Consider the following 23,900-nt stretch of genomic DNA (forward strand, 5'->3'; position numbering starts at 1 on the left):
ACGTGGCTATTTTGCCAAGGAACCCCGATGTATGTGAGACTGCACCTTGGAGTTATCAAGGCCGCCCCGCTGCCGCAGGATCTTAAGGCGCTCCAGGTAGACGGCGGAGCCGACGGCGTCGTCACTGCCAATGCTCGTCGTGCTGGAGGAGAGCGATGCCGTCGGCAGCGACTGGGTCACTCCGTTTCCCGTGGAACCCACGAGCCCCGACGATGACGTCAGCCCGCCGCCCGGAGCTGCGACGAGGACAAAAACCGCCGCCGGGGCGCCCCACGCCGCGGCTCATCGTCACCGAGCCACTTCCGAGAGTCAAAGCGTAATTAATCGTAGCCGCTAAACAGCTCGTAAATTCACCCTTTCGCATTCGATTCCGCTCTGATGATGTGCACGTACGTACACATAAGTCATCATACACGTACATCATCGGAACCGGAAAAAATAAGTAAAGTCAAATAACTTTATCGTTTCTGAGGCTCCCACAAGGCCATGCGGAAGTGGCAGTTTGGCGCCAGCTATCGAAGAGTGCGGTCGTGGTCGCTACGGTTCTCTGCAGCGAGTGCAATATCTTCAAAAACAACGGCGCTATGCCTCTCTAAATAAAATTTACGCTCAACCGATTGCACGTTCCGAGATTCAGCAGTGAACGGGACTCCCACCCTGCAAATTTCAGTTGTCTCAGAACGGGAAAAGGTTAAATCTATTTTGCGCGAACAGTTTAATCCACTCGCTTTAGGTTGAGGGGTGCATTGATGAACCTATTAGCTACAGATCACGACATCTGACACACATTTCATTCACTTAAATTACATCAGGAAGACAATCATTAAGGCAAGTGTATCGATCACATCCAGATGTCATTTGGACTTTACCCAAAGAGGTCCCAGACGAGGGCGTCAGTTTGACCTTGCCGTCCCGTTCCATTTCGATGATTCTCAGTCCCCTCTCCACGTAGTTCTGGAAGAACTGGGAGGACTTGCGCAGGAAGGGCTCCAGGTCCGTCTCGGGGTACCTCTTCTTAAACTCGTACAAGTTTTCCAGGCCCTACGCACGCACCAACACGGGCACAGTGGCCCACAGCTATAACCCAGCGCTCTGCAGTCACGGCTTGGTGGATCGCACACAGTTTGCGAGACTCCAAAACTCCGCGAGGCTGCGAGATCGCCAAGAGATGGCACGACAGCAAATCGGCTTTGAGAATTCTTGTGTGCCAGGTACGTGTTTTTCTCTGGGTACTCTGTTTACTCCCACACTCAAAATTCTCCTTTAGTTAGTCAAGCATCCCAAAGCGGGACTCTCATGATACAGACTTGAGACTCATATGGATAAATACATTACATTTCTATACACGCACACTGCACCATCTACATATGAAACCAAATAACTACTTAAGCCTGCAACACTGGGGCCATTTATGCAGATGGAATTGGTTTCTTTCCAAATGGCATTGTATTTAAAATATGCAATTCGTATCGCAGCACACGATGCTTACACTTGTGCCATAATTGCAACGTGACTGACTGGTGGAAATGTGGTGTGCGTTGCCACAAATACCTCCGTCGTAGTTACAGTATACCCTTGTTAATTCGACACATATGGGGCGGCTCTGGCCTTGCCAAACTATCCAATATTCCGAATTATGTACAATGGTACTCCCCAGTGCCTTGTTCCCCAATACAAAAAAAAAATCCCAAGTTTTCCAAAAATTATTTTCTCCCGGGCCTTTCTTGATGTCGTAAAAGGTGCTTGATTTTATGTCAAACTCTTCACATACCATACGCATCGACACACACAATGATATCCCAAACTTTGGATTTGTCTCGCAGAACAAGGGATTTATACTTCAGTCCCTTTCTATTACTTCTTGATGGAGAGGCGTAGACGACATTTCTGAGAGGGTTGGCTTCTACAGAGTGCATAAACAATGTAAAGTCCAAAGCAACAGGTCTGCACGAACGCTCACCACGCGCACCGCCACTAGGCCGAGTCATTGTCATTGGCGCACGGCATCGCTCCACGTGTAGGCCGAAATTGGGCCATTCGGCTCATGGCAAATTACTAATACTGTATAGATGCCGAAAGCGCAGCCGTGCCAAATGATCCCCAATTAAGAATGATCAACTACTGAAATAACGAGGTTTTACTGTATTGGAAAACACACAGGGTTCAATGCTAGCCAATGAGAATGCGCTCACAGGTCGTCGGTACGAACCGCGCAAATTGTGCCAAGAAACCTTCCAAATATTGCGCACGAGACACCGACCTGTCTGGTGTTTTCTTTGGAACCAATCTTCTTGAAAATTTCTGCCATCAGGTCGTTGAGCTTCGCCGTGGACACTTTGTCCTCCTGTGGATGAAAATGGAAAAGACCCCCCCAAAAAAAAAATCGACATTATTTGTCCCAACAAAAAATGGCACAAATGTGTTTCTGCTTACGCCATGGCATTGCACAGTGTGTGTGTCTTTGGGGGGGGGGGGGGGGAGGGTGGCACAGTGGGGGGTACAGCTGGTGCATCTACCAGTCATCTCAGTCAGACAACCCATGGCACCTGGGTCTGTCCCCAGACCTCCTGTCAGCGAGCCTTCGACACTTCACGTGGTCTTAAAGTGCACCTGGCCTGGCACATGCGCCATGTTGACGCCACCATCAGTTCGTCGCGAATGGCGGGTTTTGGTATTGGTGTGTTGGTGGTGTGGGGGGTGGGAGGTGGGGGGAGGAAGCTTGTGCCGGTTGATTTCTCACTTTTTTGCCAACTCCCTTCTCCTTTTCCATATCTGCCTTGCTAATCTCCATGTCCGTGTGCTTGGTCACCCTCTTCAGGAAGTTCTCCAGCTCTGACTCATCCTTATTCTCGATCATCCCTATGTGGTCCAGGATCTGCGAAGAGGCACATTTTTAGAGAATGGTAAAAAATTCCCTTGCGCACGCAGGCGAGCGGTGTTAGCAAGCAACGATTAACGCCACTACAGCACACCGTGGGGTGTACGGGCCGGCACTACACCATAACTGGTGATGTTAACGCTCACTTAAGGCCGGGACAATCCAAGAGTAGGCGACCTGCCATGAATTGATGGCCACGTCCTGGAAAATAACCCAGGATGTTGGGTGCATCGAACAGTGCCCTAGCATTTGTGCCACTGTATGCACTAGGGGTTGTTGAGATTTTCTTTTAGAAAACTCGATAATAATTTGCTAAATACATATTATAGGTTTGCGACACATGTAAAATTGTTTAAAACACAGCCCTGGAGTGTGTGCATCATTGTGTCTGTTCATCATTGTGTCTGTTCAGATGTACCACACGTGGACTGATCAATCCTGCCACTGGTGCCTTGAGATGGCATTCTGCTAACCAATCATATTGGAACGCGCCATGCTGTTTGAACGTTTGCGCATGCCCAAAATCGGTTCCACCGTTACCGAAATTAAACTAGATTCAATTGCCGATCCAATGAATTGGAATCGATAACAGATTCTGAAAACAACCATCGACAAATCGATCGTCGATCAACAAACCCTACCTACATTGCACACACACTCAAGCCGTACAAATTTAACTTGCAACACAGATCAGTGCGCCGTGCCGCGATGGGTCTTTGTCACGCACCTTGGGTCCCTTGAGCTTGCCCAGTGTGTGCAGCAGCGTCTTGATGGTGCGCAGAGGCATGTCGTCCTTGCGCTGCTTCCACGACTCACGCGGGAACACCCTGAGGAAGTTGTGCGAGTCCAGCAGGATGCGGTCCAAATTCAAGGTGTGGATGATGTTGGGCAGCAGCCGTGACAGACGCCACAGGCACTGCGTCATTACAATGGGGGGGGGGGGGGGGAGAAGAAGGCAATGTGCCGTGTTTAAGAGGAAGAAGCAACACAAAAAAACGAATGGCTCTTGACTCGTAAAGCTAGAGGGCGGCCCTGTCGACAAAGACGTAGTGACGGGGACATTCACAAGACACTTAGCCAACACCGCTCACTGGTTATCAACTCGCCTGGCACTCACCACTTACCGGTTCAAACATTGCAGTGAAAAGCCTGTTGACATTCATTGGCTGCTCTCATGGAAAAGGTCAAATGTTTTCCTGACATCTGCTCATTTACATAAACTACATATAAGTACAATAGTAGCACACGTACAAATAACGTTAAAAAATATTTCCTCATCAAGCAAATTTCACAATCATGTCAAACAGGCTAGAAACCCACAGCCTAGGTGAGGGGTCAGCAACCAGGATAACAAGAGACATTCTTTTTAATTCGGTAAAAAACTCAATATTTCAAGAGCCGCAATGCATGTGAATACCGACACGGTGGTCCTTAATAAATAACGTCACCAAGCAGTCCTTAAAGAGCCGCATGCCACTCAGGAGCTGCAGGTTTCCGACCCCTGGCCTAGGTACAACACAACTACAAAATAAAACTCGTTTTTTGTTGCATTTTCCTTCGATGTAACATCTACCACCACAAAAACAAAAGACTTGCAATGCAATTACATTGATGATCTAAGCGCTCACCTTCATCACAAGCTCGCAGTACTTTGTGGAATTATTTGCCGGAGTCGCGAGGCAGTCCTGCAGGAGCCGAATCAGCGAGCTGAGGATGCTCGTCTGGTCGGACTTATCGAGCACCTTCAGCAGCAGCATGTTGATGGAGCGAATGACCTGTGGTCCATCTTCGAGGTCCTCCAGCCTCGTGTCCAGCAGCAGCGTCAGCAAGCCATGCATCAAGTCCTTGAGCACGCCCACCGATGCCTCCTTTGAGAGGCCCTCCGTCTGGAAGAGCTACAACAAGGCCCCAACAAAACGCAGTCACCACCTTCACCATGGTCGAGTGCAGGGTTTAATGAACACTTCCCTACAAACAGAAAACTAAATATATAGCAAACCAATATTTTGGCAATAACCCTCAACGTATGGGCGAGTTTATTTTGTGCTTATGCACAACTGCCAATGCAACCCTTTGTTTTATATTCTATCAAAATAGATTAACGAGTAGCGGACGGTTTACAATTTTTAATACGCACAACAGAGCAACAAACATGAGTATTGTAGTATGCACAAGCTGTACAAACTGTTCCATATTAAGCATTATTTGGCAGTGTGCTGATTAACAAAGCGAGCAAAGTTCACGCTTATGAAAGTTAAAACACGTGGTCTCTTTGCCAGAAGTCTGTCAGCGAGTCAGATGGCCCCTGTGCACCTCTGGGCTTTCATCAAGGAGTGAATCCATTCGGCCCGTGACAGGAGCACGCCACATGCACGCTCCTGCCGCGTCATTGTGCAACTCATCACTCTCGCTCTACAGAACAGCTGTGCTCACTCAATCACTCGAGTGTAATTATGTGCGTTCTCCCACCGAAAGTATCAAAACACATTGTTTATAAACATTAGTTTAAAAGAAAGCAATTTGCTTTAAGTACGTCACAGTAGAATTACTATGCCGATGACACGCGGCTCTCCATCGACATGGATTCCTGGGAATTTTTTAATTAAAGTACTTCGTAATTCACAAAAAGGGGCACTGTTATTTTATGTTCGGAAATTAGACAAGAGCATGTTCTATTAAAAGGGAGGCAAGGGATAAGGGCGCAAGAGAAACATTTGGCAGTGTGGAAACCAGGCAAGCTCATTGCACAACAATTTCGTATAGCTTACCAGTGCACAGCTGCAAGTCTTTCACAAGTGTGCAGTCTATTAACAACAAATGCCCAATAATGCGCAATTGCATACCCCAAATTGAAGCCAACGGCCTTCAACCCCAATCGAGTTCAATGGGGTTACATATTTTCCAGATTACGTAACCGAAACTAGCGTACGTCACATATACGCGTGATGTATTACGTACGACGTCACGTGCACACGCGAGTGGCCTTGGAGTGGCCTGACATAGTTTGGCAGGCAAAGCCGTCACGAGGGCAGTATGGGCCTGTCGCTCACCAGTTGGACAACGCTGTTAAGACAGCATCAATATCCTTTTGCACGAGAGCTTCACGGCACGTGCAATCGTGCATCTTACTGTGGCAAGATTGCTGATGATGCAGCTGTAGAGTTTGATGACGTCGTCCTTGTTGGTGCACTCGTCGGCCAGGTGCCTGTCATAGGTGAGTCTCAGCTGCATGAAGGTGGCGATGAGGAACTGGTCCACATGGCCCGACATGGCCTCCACCTTGTCCTCGCTCCGCAGGACCTCGTCGATCTGCGTGCGTGAATGTGCATGCAGAACCGCCGCCCCCCCCAACATCCGTTAAAAGGGAATGGAGCGATCCTAAAAAACGGTACTTTAAAAACAAAACTCGCACAACCAATATCCAGTTTAGAGCATTATAATCTAGGGGTTGCATTGGGTTACCTGGGCAAGGGCCTGTATGCTGGCATCGATCTCATTGCTTGCCACCTGCGAGATTACAAAGTTGATGGTGGATGCTGTACTGCCCCCGCCGATGTCGTCAAACTGTGGAGAGACTGATCGGATCCTGCACACGTGAGATGGAAGCAGGTACATTTTGCCGAATCAGTTGAAATCTTCACGTGCAATTTTTATTGGTGTATTTACCAAAAGCTATTTATTTTTACTGTTTTTATCTCTTTTACAAGTAAAATGTTTAAAAATAACCATTATCGGGTCACAGATAATATGTGCGCACAAGGATATAAGGAAAGAAACATGAGTCACGAGACTTGGCAACTTTCCTGGGTAAACAAGTAAAACAATAGTATCACCACCATGAAGACGACAAAGCCGAAGCAAGCATGGTCTGTTGGGTTCGTTCACGAGTTCACCGTTTCTTCTCTCAAGCGTTAACTACGTAACTAATACAAGAGATCGGGGAGTAGAAATGCTCAGAAGCGACCTAACCCGCAAGACTATTGAATGCAAAAACCCACGTGTCCCATTTGCGGGGGGGGGGGGAGGGGGTGGGGTAAATCGGTGGATCACACACGCGTGCTCAGGTATGTTCATGGGCCGCAAGACGTCGTCCAGTTCGTGCTGCACAAGGACGGGCAGCTCGCAGTGTGGAGCCGAGTCGTCCTCCTCGATGTCGTCCAGGTCCAGCTGGAACTCGCGGGAGGTGGCCGGGGGCGGTGCTGGCTGGGCGGCCGGCGTGGCCGCCGGGCGGCCTGCTCGCGCTTGGCTGGACGTGTGCAGGACGACAAGTGCGTGTGAAAAGGGCGTGTAAGAATCACCGAGTATTGCGTCGGATTAAAAAAAGATGGCTCCCTAAAAAAACAACTTAACAGCTCTTATCTTGTACGTATGTACGCAAGCCGTGTGTCCGGAGACGTCCGATGTAAATTAGGAAGCTTTGGCGGTGACAAAAGGGGCACTGACGTTCCTGTCAAGTGCACGATTAAGGTACTTGAGTGATGGCACGTTGACGTAACTCCCAACAAAGTCAGTGCAGTGATATCAGTGCTATGGCGGAAGCCCCTGAAAGAGATTTCAGTATTTTTTTTCTCATTATTATTAACCTTTAAAGCCATGTCAGAGCCCAGGACACAGCGCCTAGGTGCATAGGTACCAGATAAAACCTTTTATTTTCCAGCATAATACTTCTAGCGGAGGCAAAAGAAGGGGAAATTGATGAGTCCAATGTCCTTAATCTTACCAAGCTGTTCACCTAAAATCTCGTCTGGAAATTCAAGCTGTTTGCTCTGGCCTTCACACGGCTCTCTATCGTACATCGCCAGAGAAGACCCGAAATCTTGCGCCACGTGACGTTGGAGAAGTTTGAGGAACAATGGCAAGGAGGAAGGAGATGGTTGGGGACAAGACGAAGCAGAACAAGATACTCACATGCGGTAGGAACGGTACATTATTCTTTTTCCACAATGAAAAGCGCAAGGAAGAGAAGCAGACATTTGATACACGTCCCCTTATGTATCGTTACCCTACGTAAACAGACCGTAGCAGAGTGCAGATGCCACGTGTATCAAAGAGTCAGAATGAGATATGAACACAATCGAACAAGATGAACGGCTTGCACGGTTTAAACAACAAGCAGTGAAAAAATGCCAACAATTTTGGCAAGGCACTCGAACCTTGAGCAACTAGATGTACACAGTGGGGCCCAATTGTGTTTCACAAGTCAATAATTGTGCAATCACTCCTCATTCTCAATGAGCTGTGACGCACAATATCAGACCTCGAATCGTCTCATCCCTTAAACGATACAAGATGCAGAGAAGACGGTAAACAACCCACTCACTTGAGCTTGGAGGGCACCTCTTCTTCCTGCCCGGCGCGCCCCTTCATCACCGTTGTGTTGTTGCTGTGGGTCGCTGCGAGGGCCGGAGTCGGCTTGGTGCCACTTGAGGGCTTCTTGGCAGAGCGTTTGATCCTTTCCTCCAGCATGCTCATGTCCTTGTCTGCCAGCTAGCAACAAAATCAAAAATAACCAATGGGTCATCACGCGATCATCATCATCATCATCATCTGTCGGATGACGAATCCATAACACCATCTCATCTGTGGTCTTTAAAGCGAGCTTGTTCACTCCATTGAACGCCATTCCACCACTAGTCTCATCCACCGACCATCATCCATTCTAGCGATCTGTCCCTGCCCAAGCCCATCTTACTTTTCCGAACAGCCAAAAATAATGTGCATCATTTATATTTATTTTCCGATCCACGTGTTCAAATTTGTTTCTGAATGTAATTACAATCATATTGGGTAAATAAAAATAATTCTTACACTTTATTTGAAAATTTGAGTACATGGGTGGCTGTGCATTATAAAACCTCATGTAATGGAATGTACAACTCAACCTTTTGCACAGTCAGCTATGAAGGTGCCCAACATGTATGTTTAATTTGTGGCCCCATTTCACGTAAACTTGTTCAGAGCAGATATTCCTTTGAGTATCAAAACTTCATCCACAACAGTACTTCCATCAGTAATTAGAGAAATGTCACTCTTCATGACACAATTCCCAAATAAGTTAATTGTTTTTATCGTGGTGCCTGTAGCATCTCGTGGTGTGTATCTATATGGGTATAAAAACTATGAAAATACACAACACCAAATGGAAGCCAAATTATTAACGCACAATTACACACATTTACAGGAAGTCCGAATTTATTTGAATCAATGAAGCGATCGATCGTTACACTTTTAAGTGGTTAACGTGGCACGGCTAAAAAAGACTAAAAAGGCCACCTACATTTCCAATCATCTTGAGAACCTGTTCCCCAGCGAGGTTGTACGCCACCACGATGGTGTTGAGCGCCGCGTTGCGAACGGAGTTGTCGCGGTCGCCAATCTGCGTCGCGATCTCTTTCAGGGCCTTCGCTGGCGTGGGCTGGCACACGTTTATGCCGTAGCTGTCGATGAGCACTCCCAGCTCCTCCAGGCACTCTTGAGGTCCGACGGAGCAGACCGAAATTAACAAATGTTGCATGCACACGTGCTCATTGCATAATCAAGAAACATATTTGTACATGCGCAGCCTTGGGCTAATATACTTCTGAGCGAGGGTCTCCACAAACTTGGGGCTGTATGACCACACGTCACCACGCAGGTCAGTACAGGTTGGTGGAAGTGGGAAGCATAGACACAGAGTACAAAAACATTTTTCGTTAAACTGCCCTCTGCCGACGACCACACGGCAAAGCCTGGAAAGCAAGCTTTTAACGCCTTTTTAATACATGATATTGAATGAGATCGGGTGCGTGCTGGGTGATACGATCACAAGTCAAATACAATCGAACAGAAATATAAGCGGGAAGGACGCTTGACAAGTGAGTTTCTCACAACTCACCCGCTCTTTGTTTCGAGTTCTTAGACTTTATTCCGTCTAAAACGAACACAAACATCTTGCTCGCTGGATACACCTTGCAGATGGTATTCATGATCATTCGTACATCCTTGCGAATTGTGTCCTTTGACTCGCCGACCTGATCAATAGAAAAAATACGTATGGCATTAATGTTTTCTAATTAAATTGCAGAACTGAACTTTATATTTTAAACCGCGCGTACAGCGGCACCAAACCAAAGCGGCAAGCATTCCGTTGGATGATTAATATTTTACATCGTAGAGCAGCTGTCTGTACACGTCAACACAGGGCAAACTCACCTTAAGGATGAGGTAGGGGATGAAGGAGTTTGCCTCAAAGTCGGTGAGGCAGTAGCCGTCGGCTGATATCGTCAAAAAGAGTATCTTAAGATACTCCAGCACCTTCATCAGCACGCTTGTATTTGTCTCGAAGAAGCGCAGTGTCACCCACTTCAGCACCAGGTCCAGACAGCTGAGGCAACCATCCTTTTCAGACTCCATCCGCTGCACGATTAAACCTCCGATTAGTTTAGATATATATTGCAACAAAAAATAGCATTCACCCACGATACTTTGGCGGGGCAAAAAAACACATGTTAAATCGTAGCTCAGATGGCCTAAATATAGTTTATTTTGACTTTTCAGTTGTTCGTCTTGCCATGTAAAGGCAAAAGACTGTGGCATAGCTATGGAGTGCGCGGGTGGAGCCCACAGGCTGGAGAGACCCAGAGGATGAATTAAAAAAGGAGATTGAAATTGGACTGGAGAGTCCTTATTTCATGCCTTGCACCAGGGCCCGTGCAAACAACACTATGTCACCGGACGGAGATGAGGGAAACAAAACTTAAAACGAAACGCCCAGCAGCCAACGTCCCTGGATCTGACGTCAGACAAGTGGAGGTTAAGCCTTCACCTCGGTCATGATGCCCAGGGCCTTGTTGTGGTGCTGGAAGTCTGCGTGGAACAGCTCCTCCAGGAGCCACCGTGCCACGCACGAGGAAATCTGCGTCTTCAGCTGCTCAATGTACTCATCGCGAGGTGTGGTGAAATTCCATTTCAACACCTGTTGAAGTTTTTTTTACAGGAAAAATGCACATTGTCACCACATTAAAAATGTATATACACATGTACACAAAAATGTTTTAATCCAATGCAAGCTTAAAGGGCTCCACATGCCATGTGATCTTGGTTCACCATGCTGGTCAGTGCCGGTTGGTGAAGATGGGGAAGTATAGATGTGGGAGCAAAGAATTATAGTACAACAATTGTATGTTCTGCACCGCCCGCCGCTGCTCGCCATGCAGCGACAGCCTTTGATAAACAGCGTGTCACGATGGTTACTTATTCAAGCACTATCCACGCTTCATTCTGCTTAGCTTACGAGACGTGAAGAGAGGGGGCGCATTCTGGGTTCATCGGTCATTGGCCAAATTGTACAGCTGGGAAGTTTATATGCTCAAGTCAATTTAGAAAACAGACGAGCAGCATGCTGCACACCGATACTGTGAGAAAGTAAAACCCTTCTGGATCCAAGAGCAAAAGCTTATGTTCACAATCTGAAATGTGTGCCTAGCTCATCTTCTTGACCCAGAGTAACCAACATAGAAGAAAAAGGTTGCACAAAGAAGACCTGATGCAGGCAGTATTGAGAAGGGAATTAACAATATTTGGGGTCACATATGTAGGATGGACAAGTGTGTTGCTGTTCGGGAAAATTGTAAGGAACCGGAAAGAGAGGAAGACCTAAGAGAGAATGGCTTGACGATGACATCATAAACAGAGATTGGTGCCAGAAAGATGTGGCACTACATGAGCATATAGGCACAACAGAGAGGAAAGTGGAAACAAATGACGAAATATGCAGTGGACACCTGCGAGCTATCTGTCCATGGATGGTGATGATGATGATTACACGTCATCATGGCTAAATACAACTTGCATGTTATACATCCATGTGTCATATGGGCTGACATCGTAAGGGCTTGGCTATCTGGATGGCATGTTTACATTTTATTATGGAATTTTACGCCGGTAAATTATCCAGATGAATGCCGTACTTTGCCAGTGTTTCCACATCTAAATACAAGTTTGTTTAAGGTGCTTGTAACGTATTTCACAATCATAACAAGAAATGTTATCATACATGTCCATGACTGAATTCTAGCAGTACAGAAAACATAGATTGTGATGAGCTCACCTTCAGTGCCCTCTCTTCTTTCACCCTTTGTTCTTTTCCATTTGGAACCACAATAAATATAGCTCCTCCCCGATCCTCATCCTCCTTCAGATTCGTCTTGCTGGCTGTCTTCTTTCCCAACGAAGCCTGGCGAATATAGTCAATAAATTGTAGTTTTAAAGGCATGCACGTTCAACACCAAACAAACACACATAAAACACGGACAACAACACTTTCCACCAAACTGTGGCAATCTCCGCTTGCATGGGTGTAGACACAAAACATTACCATCTAAAGTAAGACAGTTTTTTACGCACCTTGCCCTTGGCAGCTGGTCCGGCAGTTTTTGGTCGTTTGGTATCTGCCACAGAGCTAGCGTCCTCCGCAGGCACAGGGGCACTCTGCGGTCTCGAAGAACCTATGGAAACAAAAATCTTAATTCGATACAAATATAATAACAAACAATTTTTACTTAAAACTTTCGTGACTGCAGGAATTCATGTTCTTTGGTTCTTTCAGTAAAGTCACGTAGATAGAAAAATAAATAAATATAAAGTGAATAAAAATGATAAAAGTAAAATAAACAAAAAACCATTAATGTAGACTGTAGCCTGGTTATTAATTTTGGTGAGTGAACTGGCAGTCTATAGTGTAGACCGAAAGAATCAAAGAATAATAACAAAAGCAGCAGCAACAATTCTTAAACTATACAGTGAGGGAAAAAAGTATTTGATCCCTTGCTGATTTTGTACATTTGCCCACTGACAAAGAAATGATCAGTCTATAATTTTAATTGTAGGTTTATTTGAACCGTGAGAGACAGAATAACAACAACAAAATCCAGAAAAACGCATGTCAAAAATGTTATAAATTGATTTGCATTTTAATGAGGGCAATAAGAAATTTGACCCCCTCTCAATCAGAAAGATTTATGGCTCCCAGGTGTCTTTTATACAGGTAACGAGCTGAGATTAGGAACACACTCTTAAAGGGAGTGTTCCTAATCTCAGCTTGTTACCTGTATAAAAGACACCTGTCCACAGAAGCAATAAATCAATCAGATTCCAAACTCTCCACCATGGCCAAGACCAAAGAGCTCTCCAAGGATGTCAGGGACAAGATTGTAGACCTACACAAGGCTGGAATGGGCTACAAGACCATTGACAAGCAGCTTGGTGAGAAGGTGACAACAGTTGGTGCGATTCTTCACAAATGGAAGAAACACAAAAGAACTGTCAATCTCCCTCGGTCTGGGGCTCCATGCAAGATCTCATCCTCGTGGAGTTCCAATGATCATGAGAACGGTGAGGAATCAGCCCAGAACTACACTGGAGGATCTTGTCAATGATCTAAAGGCAGCTGGGACCACAGTCACCAAGAAAATAATTGGTAACACACTACGCCGTGAAGGACTGAAATCCTGCAGCGCCCGCAGGGTCCCCCTGATCAAGAAAGCACACCCATGCCCGTCTGAAGTTTGCCAATGAACATCTGAATGATTCAGAGGACAACTGGGTGAAAGTGTTGTGGTCAGATGAGACCAAAATGGAGCTCTTTGGCATCAACTCAACTCGCCGTGTTTGCGGGAGGAATGCTGCCTATGACCCCAAGAACACCATCCCCACCGTCAAACATGGAGGTGGAAACATTATGTTTTGGGGGTGTTTTTCTGCTAAGGGGACAGAACAACTTCACTGCAAAAGGACGATGGACGGGGCCATGTACCGTCAAATCTTGGGTGAGAACCTCCTTCCCTCAGTCAGGGCATTGAAAATGGGTCGTGGATGGGTATTCCAGCATGACAATGACCCAAAACACACGGCCAAGGCAACAAAGGAGTGGCTCAAGAAGAAGCACATTAAGGTCCTGGAGTGGCCTAGCCAGTCTCCAGACGTTAATCTCATCAAAAATCTGTGGAGGGAGCTGAAGGTTCGAGTTGCCAAACGTCAGCCTCGAAACCTTAATGACTTGGAGAAGATCTGCAAAGAGGAGTGGGACAAAATCCCTCCTGAGATGTGTGCAAACCTGGTGGCCAACTACAAGAAACGTCTGACCTCTGATTGCCAACAAGGGTTTTGCCACCAAGTACTAAGTCATGTTTTGCAGAGGGGTCAAATACTTATTTCCCTCATTAAAATGCAAATCAATTCATAACATTTTTGACATGCGTTTTTCTGGATTTTGTTGTTATTCTGTCTCTCACTGTTCAAATAAACCTACCATCAAAATTATAGACTGATCATTTCTTTGTCAGTGGGCAAACGTACAAAATCAGCAGGGCACCAAATACTTTTTTCCTCTCACTGTACATGCATCTCTTTACCAAATTAAGAAAATGCAGCAATACCCGATTTGGCAGGCGCTGCGCTTGCGGATGCCGAGGCCCCCGTTGATTTAGCCGTTGCTTTTGCAGCAGGTTTGGCAGGAACATTTGGCCGACACTTATCCAAAACAGCCATCACTGGGTCCTTTGATGAAGCCTTGAATGACAACACAAAATTTATGTAAATGTCATGCGACCGACTCACTAAGCAAATAATTACTTTAAATTATTATCTCAAGATTTTGTGTGTGTATTGTTTTACTGCATTACTATTATACAAGCACAGGGGAGCGTTAGATAATCTAATAAATGGAGCCATGTAGGACAATAGCAAGTTGCTCTCAAGTGTGTTGTAAAAGATTAACAATTTTTGAGGTGGCCAGTTGGCACAGAGGTCAGAGCAATGAGCGAGTACTGCCGAGATTCTCGGTTCGAATGCACGTGTGCTGAACTAGTTACAAATTGCCATGTTCTGTTTATGTAACAAAGCTTACCAATTAGCTGTCGGGTGGTGGCGCGTTTAACGACACATTTATATTTACGCGATTTCCCAAAAGAAAAACTATAATGGAATACACGTCGTTGACTCATTAAGTGAACCGAGTTGATGGCCACCAATGACGGCAAAAAGCAATTTGGTTCTGGGCTTAATTTTTTGTCGAATATGGAAGAGTATGGGACTTTTGCGCTTTTTCTCTGCGGACCAGCTCACTCGAAGCTTGAGGTAAATCTGTTATATGCACTTCTCTGGACAACTCTCTAACGCAAAGGTTTGCACTGCTCTGCGCGAAATCAAAATGGGTAAAAACAAGAGCATCGTAAGAGAACATCTCTTTTGACCTATCGTGCCCGCCATATACCATCACCTAGTACAGAGATACACGCCGCTGCTCCTGACGCGGTTATCTGGCTTGAGACCACCTGAATGTGAAACTGTAGTTGTTGCTCTGCATCTAGATGAGCCACACGACAGAAGACGACTATCAACTACAATAATAATAATTTCATTTATACAGTGCTTTTCATCAAGGCTCTTAAAGCGCTGTACAGGACACAGCAGCAGCACACGCTCGGCATGAAAACAATTATTTATACATTTTAAGAATCCATTCACTAAATGGACTAAAAGTTGAATAAGCGGAAGCGTGTAAATGGGTTTTAAGACGCATTATAAAACGTCCAGACTCGGAGAGATCCTAATATCTTGTGGAACAGCTTTCCAAACCCTGGGGGTTACACGGGGAACAAGCTCGGTCACCCATCGACCGAAGAAGCCTCGACCTGGGGAATAGCAGAGAAGATCTGCCACACAACTTCATGAAACAATATCAAGGTTTCCTCCACACCTTCAACTTTCCAGTGGCTTTGGTCATCTTTTCGTAGCCCAGGTGCATCATGAAGGGAATCACGGCATCCTGCGCCTTCTTGCGCACGTCCCCATTGCGGTCCTCGATGCTGGCGTACAGATACGGCACACACAGCGCCAGGTCGGCCGGTACCGTGCGGAGATCCGGCAGCTTCTCCGCGAGCCAGCCCAGCAGCTACATGGTGGCGGCGGTGGTAGGCAGCAAAAATGCACACACATTCAGGGCAAACAAACAAACGCTTAAGTTTACCCTTTTTGTCAGCATCCTCGTGAACGTCTCTACGGTCATTAGAGAACTCTGAGCTTTGTAAAAAAATCAACATACAGTTATATAATGCACTTTTTGTGAATGATTAATAGTAAAATGTGTTCATAACCATATAAAATGTTCGTAAGGTGAAAGTACATATGAACAGCCCTCTTGTTAATATCCTGCTGGATGAAGGCCCCCCCATGCGTTGGCGTGATTGAACCATACATCACCTCGCTGGTGAGTGCAGGTTGGTAAAGGTGGGGGACAACATTAATGGGAGCACAGAAGTACAGCACAACTATGGATCTTGCTATACCGCCACCCCCGATCCACAAGGCAGCACAACCCTGCAGCCTATAATGCTTGTTAACGTGGTAGGCCATCCCATCATAATACAGGCTCAACCATGTGGGTGACTTGGCTATAGAAATATTTTTTTAAGTACAAAGGCCTAAACGTGAACGAGGTAAATGCAAAGCGCACCTCCTGTCGCAGGTAAGGGTTTTCCTTTTTGAGCTCTTCGGATAAGTCTTCTCCCTCCAACCAATCCTTCATGCCCGTCTGCTCCACCCATGTGTTCAGGGTAGCGAGGGCTGCCGCTCTCACCGTGTTCTGCCCGAAGAATTATTAGAGCGCGCAAATGTTAGAAACCACACGAACGTTAGAAATCACGCTGCAAAATATTCGGCTTTTCCGCTCAACCCACCCCCCAAATGTGCCCTGCAAAAACGGGATACTCTGCGGTCACCGCCATCATCACGCGAGATTTCACACGGCTTTACATAATTATACAGTGCGTAAGCGGGTACCTTGGCATCCCCAAGGGTGGCGATGATGGGGAACCCCAGCGACCTTACGTGCTGCTTCACATTTGGCCCCATTGCTGTGGCAACTTGCTGCAGAATGCCGAGCGTCTGTTGCATCTACACTCCAGTGCACCGACACACAAAAGAAAAATTCCCCATATAGCCTCAACAGACTGTTTGGGACAAGTGCTGTTAGCGAGTAGCACCTATGAAGGCCGGCACACGAGGTGGTGGGTGGTCAGCACCACCCCCAGCCGCCTTTGTCTCCCCAGTGGCGATGTTTACACACCAAACCAGGTACTCATTTGAGGCTGAGCCAACCTAGAAAAGGCCCAAAACCGGTTCAGATGATCATAACTGGTGTTGGCCATGAGTGGGAATCGAACTCCGGTACTCCGAGTTCGTAGCGCAGCGCGCTAACCGCTGCACTACCGCACCGGCACACACACACACATGTAGAACAATTAAGAATGCAGTCGGAAATAAAAACCGTGGAAATTTTACGAATGTAATCAAGCACGATACGGTTTGATTTTGCATTGGACTTGCCAGAATCTTATTGGAATCGTTGAGACGGCTCTTCAGGGCGCCCGGCAGGTCCCCAATGTTGGCAGTGATGAACTTGGCTTCGTTTAAAATGGCAACGACTTCGTCCAGGCCTTCTTTCCTGATTTTCCAGTTTTTGTCCCCAAGTTTGGTAACGAGGTCTGGTGTTATTTTGTTGCTGAAAAAAAATACAAAAGATTGACAATACATGCATTAGGCAAAAAACACAACATCAAATAACTAGGCGTGTGATGTTATTAATGTATTCATAACAATCATGAAATACCACTCACAATACCAAGCATCAAATGTCTGAGGAAATCAATGTTTGTATTAAAATGATACACATTTTTAAGATAGCGTGACATACATATAAAGGTGTAAAATAAAACTATGCAAATTAGATAAAACCTAAACAAAAATGCAAGACTGTAAAAAAAATATTTTAAAAAGAATAACTTCCTAAAACACAATCACAGCAATTCATTACACATCACTAGGGGGGGAGAATGGTTACATTTGGGTGCCACTCAATATGCACATGGAAAAGTAAAGCACCAGCTTTCTTGGATCACACGCTCCCAAATGTGTTAGTATAAGGGTATGAGAGAGTCTAAAAAGTATGAGTATACTTTATTAAGAGCCTGAAAATGTATTTCTAATCTGTTAATATTCACAGGATTCTCAGGGTCCCCTCCTCTTCTCCACATATATGCCTATACTCTGACTGTATGTATTGAATGCAATGTCTTTTTTCAACTCCTTTGAACAGCCAGTAAATATTGCAGAGTTGTTTTTAAGCTTGCCGTGGTTCAGTTTAACAGGTAAATTAATAACACCAAGCAGGTGGGTGAACTTCAAAACAACAAACCTGAACTTTGAGTGGCACCCTAAGTCACGTGCCTATAAAATAACCCGGCTTAAGTTCTACATATCCTAACTTGCGCGAGGAGATACAAAAGGAACAACAGCAGCATGCATACTTTACCATATATCTATCCGCGTTACTAAATCTTGCACGTTCACCATAACGCAATCCACTTCCGTCTCCCCATCCGCATCCTCGGAAGCGTCCTCCCCACGCTTACTTTGTCCTCTGAAGGGGGCAGGCGGAGTCTGTCCCTTTGTCTATGCAAAACAAGTGTTGTGGAAGGCAGTGGTAGAAAGGGTCATTGCACCACAGCATTAAATCCAACACACAAAAAACCATTACATTCATTTTGAGAAGAGAAGTGACCAACGAGCAGCCAATCGTGAGGCTGTTGTATCGAGTGGTGATTAAAAGTGGACTTGCAAAAAAAAAAAATGGATCCGAATAAAAAACAGCTTTCGAGAAGTTACAAAAAAACAGGCCGTGTGTTTTACACATTGGAAGGTCTGTAAGAACAAACCGAACAAACCAAAGAAACACTACCCTGGAAGACTGGGAAGAATGGTACCTTTTCAAACTCGGCATCTATCTGGTTCAGCAATGCCGGCTTCTCGTCTTCAAAAAACATGCGAAGTGGCGGTCCCATGTAGAGGTACATCACGCCCAGGATAGCGATGGCTGAGGTTCGCACAGCCTGCGTGACGGGAAAAAAAACACAGCAAAACAGCCGATATCTTGAGACCAGTCACCACGAGCAGAAACTCGATTGTGAGCGCTTAAAAGTATTGAATAAGGCAAGCGCCTAATCTCCATCACTCACTGACCGGATTAGTTGCCGACAGCGCAGTCTTCACGTGACTAATGAAAGCCCTTACGTTCACCCTGCCAACAGCAAAAAAAAAAAGTTAATTTCCAACTTAAACATTTCAGTACGGCTTAAGATACTAAATCACCAAATGCGCATGCCGTAGAGCTGTGGTTATAAACATTTTTGGACCTGCAGACCGATGTCAACCTTCAAAAGTCATGGAACACCATGTGGTTAAAAATGTGGTTTGGTAAAAATATAGTTGTACGCAGGCTGAACTTCTTTTGCACCATAGATAACCAACCATGCTAAGCAGGTGCTAACCAACCAGGTTAAGCAGGTGCTAATCGGAGGTGCAACAGTCCCAGCGGATCACTGCCTTGCGGACCACAGATAAGAAACCACTGCTGTAAGAGGAGAGATGATACTCACCCAGCGAACCCAAACTCTTTTATAGCATTCGCAAGCCAGGTCAACGTCTCCGATTGATTCTTTGGATTTTTTTGACCAAATGCCATTGCAACAATCTGAAAGGTCATAAATACACTTAGTTAAATTCAGCAGACCTACAATTCAGTAACAGCTCCAATCACAACCACATAATGGAAAACAAAATAAACTAAAAACGATTGTGCATTCACTGCTGATGCACCTCCTCTGCAGTCCACGGCAAATTGCAGGCTTCCGAGACGGCAGTCAGGGCGTCCTTGGCAAAGTTTCCACACTTCACATCGCCGATCTTGTCAACAAGGCCCTCCAGGGCGATGCGGGCCGATGTCTTGGAGAAATTACCCTTCTGTGCCACCAGTGCCACAATCTGCAGCTTCAGCTGCATCACCTGCCACGTGTGTTCAAACACTCACGTCAATGTCATCTTCCGAGTTTGAACCATAAGAACATAACATATTTTCACTTACCTCGCAACTTTAAAAAATGTGACATGTTTAGCTAAGATCGTTGCAAAAACAAGCAGCAGGTAACCCTTACTTGGAAGTTGGTTTCCTTCCAGCCCGGTTTCTTGGCCAACATTCTTATGAGAGCTTGGCACGGCATTTCATCTTTTCCCATCGTCTCTACAGCCTGTGTACATGAAACTGGGTTAACAAAGGTGTCAATCAAATCCACAGGTTACACCTGCCGCTTGACACACAAGCTGCAGCATACGCCAATGTCGTTAACGTGGTCACAAACCTTCTGGAACTCCTCCATGCTGGCGAGCCTCTCCTTCCAGTTGCTGCTGTCCAGCTGCTGCAGGCAGGAGGGTGGCAGCACTGCAGCAGCTTTCTCCTCGCACGCCTCCGTCTGTGGGCAAACGCAGCCAACAAACCCACCATGTAGCGCTCACAAAAGCACAGTCAGCACTGCATGCACTACATGCTGATTCAACAGCTCAATGCAAACCGCACAAACACCGGGAGATCATGAAAACGTTAGTTCTATGAAAACGAGTAAAAAATGTATTTATCACCTGCAAAGATATACATGGTTTCGCAATGTGTGAGCACCAGAACAATTGCAAATGCTGTGGCGGTACCGACGTACTTAGAAATTGCATTAAGCCAAACTGTAAAGCACTGTGCTCTTACCGAAAGCTCATGCTCAACCTCGTCTTGTTTTTCTGCCCCCTTCTTGCCCTTGGCAGTTGCAGCCTTACCACCCGCCGCAGCTTTTCTTGGCGGACCACCTGGCTGCAATACCCACGCATAACGTTCAGCCAGCATTCGTCACAACGTGCCGTGCAGTTTCAACAAAAGCCACCTCTCTTAAAAATGCCTTGAGCCACGAATTAAATCATCTATTAATGCATGCTCCTTGCAAAAGTCTGCACACAAAAGGTCCCTAATAAAACTCAAGTAATTCAACAAGAAACAGTGTGCACTGGTTAAAGGAGACAAGTAGGTAAAATAACTAAATGAGGAATTCAGCCCCCATTTATTGACATGAACACTTAGCAATTACCAGAAATACTTTGCTTTAGATAGTTAAAGTTTTTTTTTATCATGTAACGTTACAAAATCGATCAAGGCTGTAGCTGATAAAAGTAGATGTTAAAATATATTTTATACTTTACATTACGAGCATTCCGTGATTTTTGATCACTGTACAAGATGACAAGTTTTTTCTTAATTTTCTATTTTAACACAAACATATACGAAAGTATATTGAATACGAAAAATATTGCATAGCCAGATTGTCCCAATGAGGTGTGCCAATATTGTGTTCTGAATGTCTACACCAGTCTGCACCAGTGCCAAGTACTGACCTTGACACCGGCCGCAGCCACCTTTTTGGGCGGTCCCGAGGGTCTGCTAGATGTGGTCGATCGGGCTGTTTCTGCCGACGCCGTTGGCCCAGCTTTGGCCGATGGGCTCGCCGACTTAGAAGCAGTGGCTGTGCCGCCCACTTTCTTGCCTCCCTGCACCAGTTCGACTTTCTCGGCACATTCCTTGATCTGTTAACGGAGAGCACGTGACATTGATGGTGACATCTAACTGTGTCAAGAGGAATGCAGGTGCCACAAGAGATCAGGGAACGCTTGCAGAAAAGATTCATGTAATCACCTTTTCGAGTTTCAGCTTGTCCACCTCATCCAGGTAAGGGTTGACTGCCTTCTCCCCAACCACCTTGAGGGCAGTGGCTAGGGCCTCATAGGCAGCATCTCTTACTTCTGGTGCAGAGTCATTTGTTTGCTGTGAGGACACAGAGTAAACATATGAAAATCACTTGTTAATAATATGCTTTCAAACCTATTATAGATTTTCAACTTTTTAACGAGCTACACTATAGACCAAATACAAACTTTAAGCAGAAATGCAATATTATTTTAGTATATCGTTTACTTTTTTGCACTGACATTTTTGTAGTCTACACATACTATGTTTTCCACCCTCGTTCTTGTCCCAATACATGCTCGTCAATACCAATAATGTTTACGCATACATTTATCTGCTTCATTTTATTTCAACTGCACACCATACAAACAAAACATCCTCCGTAAATCTGGACCAACTTTGAGCAGAGCGACGCAGAATGGCTTGAGCAGCGACTTGGGCAGAGTGCTGGTCGTGCAGTGGCGGAAGCTCCGAGCCAAAAAGAGGGAGGCCTGCTGCTTGATGCTTGGATTCTTATTGTCCAGCACGGCCAGCACATCCTCACTCACCACTTGCAGCGTCGTCTGTACAAGAAAAGTCGTCACACCATTTGAATCTCTGAATACTTTACCTTCTCCTGTCCCCCACCCCTCCAATTCTTAAACAAGTGTTGCATTCGCCAACGTGCACTAAGGAGGTCATCAGTGCACGGGTCATTCTTTGCAAGCGTTAAGCGCTTACCGTAAGAAAGACTTCATCTATAGCCTCTTGAAGTGCTTGTACAACTGCGGGCTTTTTTTCTTTGAACTTCTCAAGCAGTGTAGACATAACCTGTGCAGACATGGAATCACACGCTCAATGAAAGGAACCTTACACTTAAAATTCAGCTAAAGGCTGCCTAGGCTGAACGCAATTCATTAAGTACTTCTACGTGTAATAACGTTGCCTGAAACAAAGTGACTTACATGAGGAGCGTAAGTATGAAACTTTTTCCGAAGCCCAGCGGCCAGGCAGCCCAAACACTTGGCTGCCAGTGCAACGAGCATAACATTCGAGTCCTTTCCAATAACCTGTACACAAGTAGTTAAAATTGGAGAGTTAATGTTCGAAAAAAAAACACACCACAACTATTACATACCACAATCAAGTTTTGTTTTTCTTTTTAAAAATTACATCCATGTTTTCATAGCCTAACTTTTAAAAGTACAATATAATAGGGTTTTTCCCCTTTTGTCTGGCAACAAAATTGAAACCTTTTTACAAGGAATCATGTGTGCATTAACATTCGAGTCCTTTCCAATAACCTGTACACAAGTAGTTAAAATTGGAGGGTTAATGTTCGAAAAAAAAACACACCACAACTATTACATACCACAATCAAGTTTTGTTTTTCTTTTTAAAAATTACATCCATGTTTTCATAGCCTAACTTTTAAAAGTACAATATAATAGGGTTTTTCCCCTTTTGTCTGGCAACAAAATTGAAACCTTTTTACAAGGAATCATGTGTGCATTAACCACAATACTTGTGGTTCAAATGCAAAAAAACACACACCGATAATATATGCATTGTTCTTGAAACCGATTGGTCCACACCAGAGACGGATTTCTTTGGAGCCTCGTCTCAATTGGTGCTAGACCAGAGGACGCCAAAAGGAGGTCTAATGATTTAAAAAGTACCTTTTTTAAAACCCTGACCACATCACCATAGTCCCCAGGCTCGAGCTTTGGGTGCTTCAACAGCACCTCCAATGCTTCCAGGGCCTCCTTGCGCTCTTGCCACTTCTTAGCTTCCTACACAGACCAAAAAGCACAGAAAATAAACGTCAAAACCAACAACTAAAACTTCATTTAAAAACATGGGGTGAATTATGGGATTTTTTTGGGGTTTACGAACCACTTTGTCATAGAAATCCTTCGGAAGTTTGGAGAGGATCTCCATGGGCTCCAAAAGATCGTACGGATCGAGAGCCGGTGCAGCATCAGCTTCGTCCTCATGGCCTGCCGATGAAATGTCTCAAGCTCAAGTAGCCGCTCTAATTTCAAAACACCTCACTTAATCAAAACGAAACTCTGGGTATCCATTCACGTGTCGTACGTAAAGACACAAGGATTTAAACGAGAATAAAATCTACACGCACCAGCGGCGACGTCTCCGTTGTCGGTCTGCTGTTGCTCAAATTTCATCCTGAGGTCCTGCTGAGAGCGCATGAACCGGGTCTGCTTGGCAGGCGTGTTGGGCATCTTTTCCCATTCATCCTCGAGTTCTTTGAGCTGAAAACAAACAGCAAGCTCTTACTCCAAAGGTTTTCATATTCCCATTATACTTGATTTTTTTTAATATATCAGTTGCAAAGAACAGGCCCAAAGATCAAATACCCTGCAACAACCA

General features: G+C 45.4%; 1 protein-coding gene and 1 non-coding gene across 3 annotated transcripts in view; both read right to left on the reverse strand.

Moving 5' to 3' along the window:
- Positions 1-23,900, reverse strand: part of CKAP5 (cytoskeleton associated protein 5) — a 30,530-nt gene that overhangs the window by 1,799 nt on the left and 4,831 nt on the right. Inside the window, exons 6-43 of one of the 2 annotated variants that reach the window (XM_032949271.2) lie at positions 23,650-23,782; positions 23,406-23,509; positions 23,189-23,302; positions 22,475-22,579; positions 22,251-22,340; positions 21,929-22,093; positions 21,480-21,608; positions 21,182-21,370; positions 20,505-20,606; positions 20,110-20,220; positions 19,906-19,998; positions 19,571-19,756; positions 19,351-19,445; positions 18,935-18,992; positions 18,679-18,804; positions 18,228-18,367; positions 17,243-17,417; positions 16,697-16,810; positions 16,371-16,499; positions 15,615-15,809; positions 14,293-14,425; positions 12,263-12,363; positions 11,967-12,092; positions 10,683-10,832; positions 10,070-10,273; positions 9,753-9,888; positions 9,156-9,349; positions 8,199-8,365; positions 7,787-7,810; positions 6,933-7,124; positions 6,341-6,464; positions 6,008-6,187; positions 4,507-4,773; positions 3,606-3,794; positions 2,741-2,875; positions 2,261-2,344; positions 870-1,041; positions 46-236 (exon numbers count right to left, since the gene is read on the reverse strand). In XM_032949271.2, the coding sequence (XP_032805162.1) occupies positions 46-236; positions 870-1,041; positions 2,261-2,344; positions 2,741-2,875; positions 3,606-3,794; positions 4,507-4,773; positions 6,008-6,187; positions 6,341-6,464; positions 6,933-7,124; positions 7,787-7,810; positions 8,199-8,365; positions 9,156-9,349; positions 9,753-9,888; positions 10,070-10,273; positions 10,683-10,832; positions 11,967-12,092; positions 12,263-12,363; positions 14,293-14,425; positions 15,615-15,809; positions 16,371-16,499; positions 16,697-16,810; positions 17,243-17,417; positions 18,228-18,367; positions 18,679-18,804; positions 18,935-18,992; positions 19,351-19,445; positions 19,571-19,756; positions 19,906-19,998; positions 20,110-20,220; positions 20,505-20,606; positions 21,182-21,370; positions 21,480-21,608; positions 21,929-22,093; positions 22,251-22,340; positions 22,475-22,579; positions 23,189-23,302; positions 23,406-23,509; positions 23,650-23,782 (5,322 nt within the window). The remainder of the gene's footprint in view (positions 1-45; positions 237-869; positions 1,042-2,260; positions 2,345-2,740; positions 2,876-3,605; positions 3,795-4,506; positions 4,774-6,007; positions 6,188-6,340; positions 6,465-6,932; positions 7,125-7,786; positions 7,811-8,198; positions 8,366-9,155; positions 9,350-9,752; positions 9,889-10,069; positions 10,274-10,682; positions 10,833-11,966; positions 12,093-12,262; positions 12,364-14,292; positions 14,426-15,614; positions 15,810-16,370; positions 16,500-16,696; positions 16,811-17,242; positions 17,418-18,227; positions 18,368-18,678; positions 18,805-18,934; positions 18,993-19,350; positions 19,446-19,570; positions 19,757-19,905; positions 19,999-20,109; positions 20,221-20,504; positions 20,607-21,181; positions 21,371-21,479; positions 21,609-21,928; positions 22,094-22,250; positions 22,341-22,474; positions 22,580-23,188; positions 23,303-23,405; positions 23,510-23,649; positions 23,783-23,900) is intronic. The other variant, XM_032949272.2, reaches the window with a different exon arrangement.
- On the reverse strand, positions 5,167-5,290 carry LOC116940118 (small nucleolar RNA SNORD67). The gene has a single exon (XR_004402495.1). It is a non-coding gene; the product is annotated as a small nucleolar RNA SNORD67 (small nucleolar RNA).

The sequence above is a fragment of the Petromyzon marinus genome, chromosome 7, assembly GCF_048934315.1.
Source record: "Petromyzon marinus isolate PM22_M1 ecotype Great Lakes invasive population chromosome 7, UKy_Petmar_22M1.pri1.0, whole genome shotgun sequence".
NCBI lineage: Eukaryota > Metazoa > Chordata > Hyperoartia > Petromyzontiformes > Petromyzontidae > Petromyzon > Petromyzon marinus.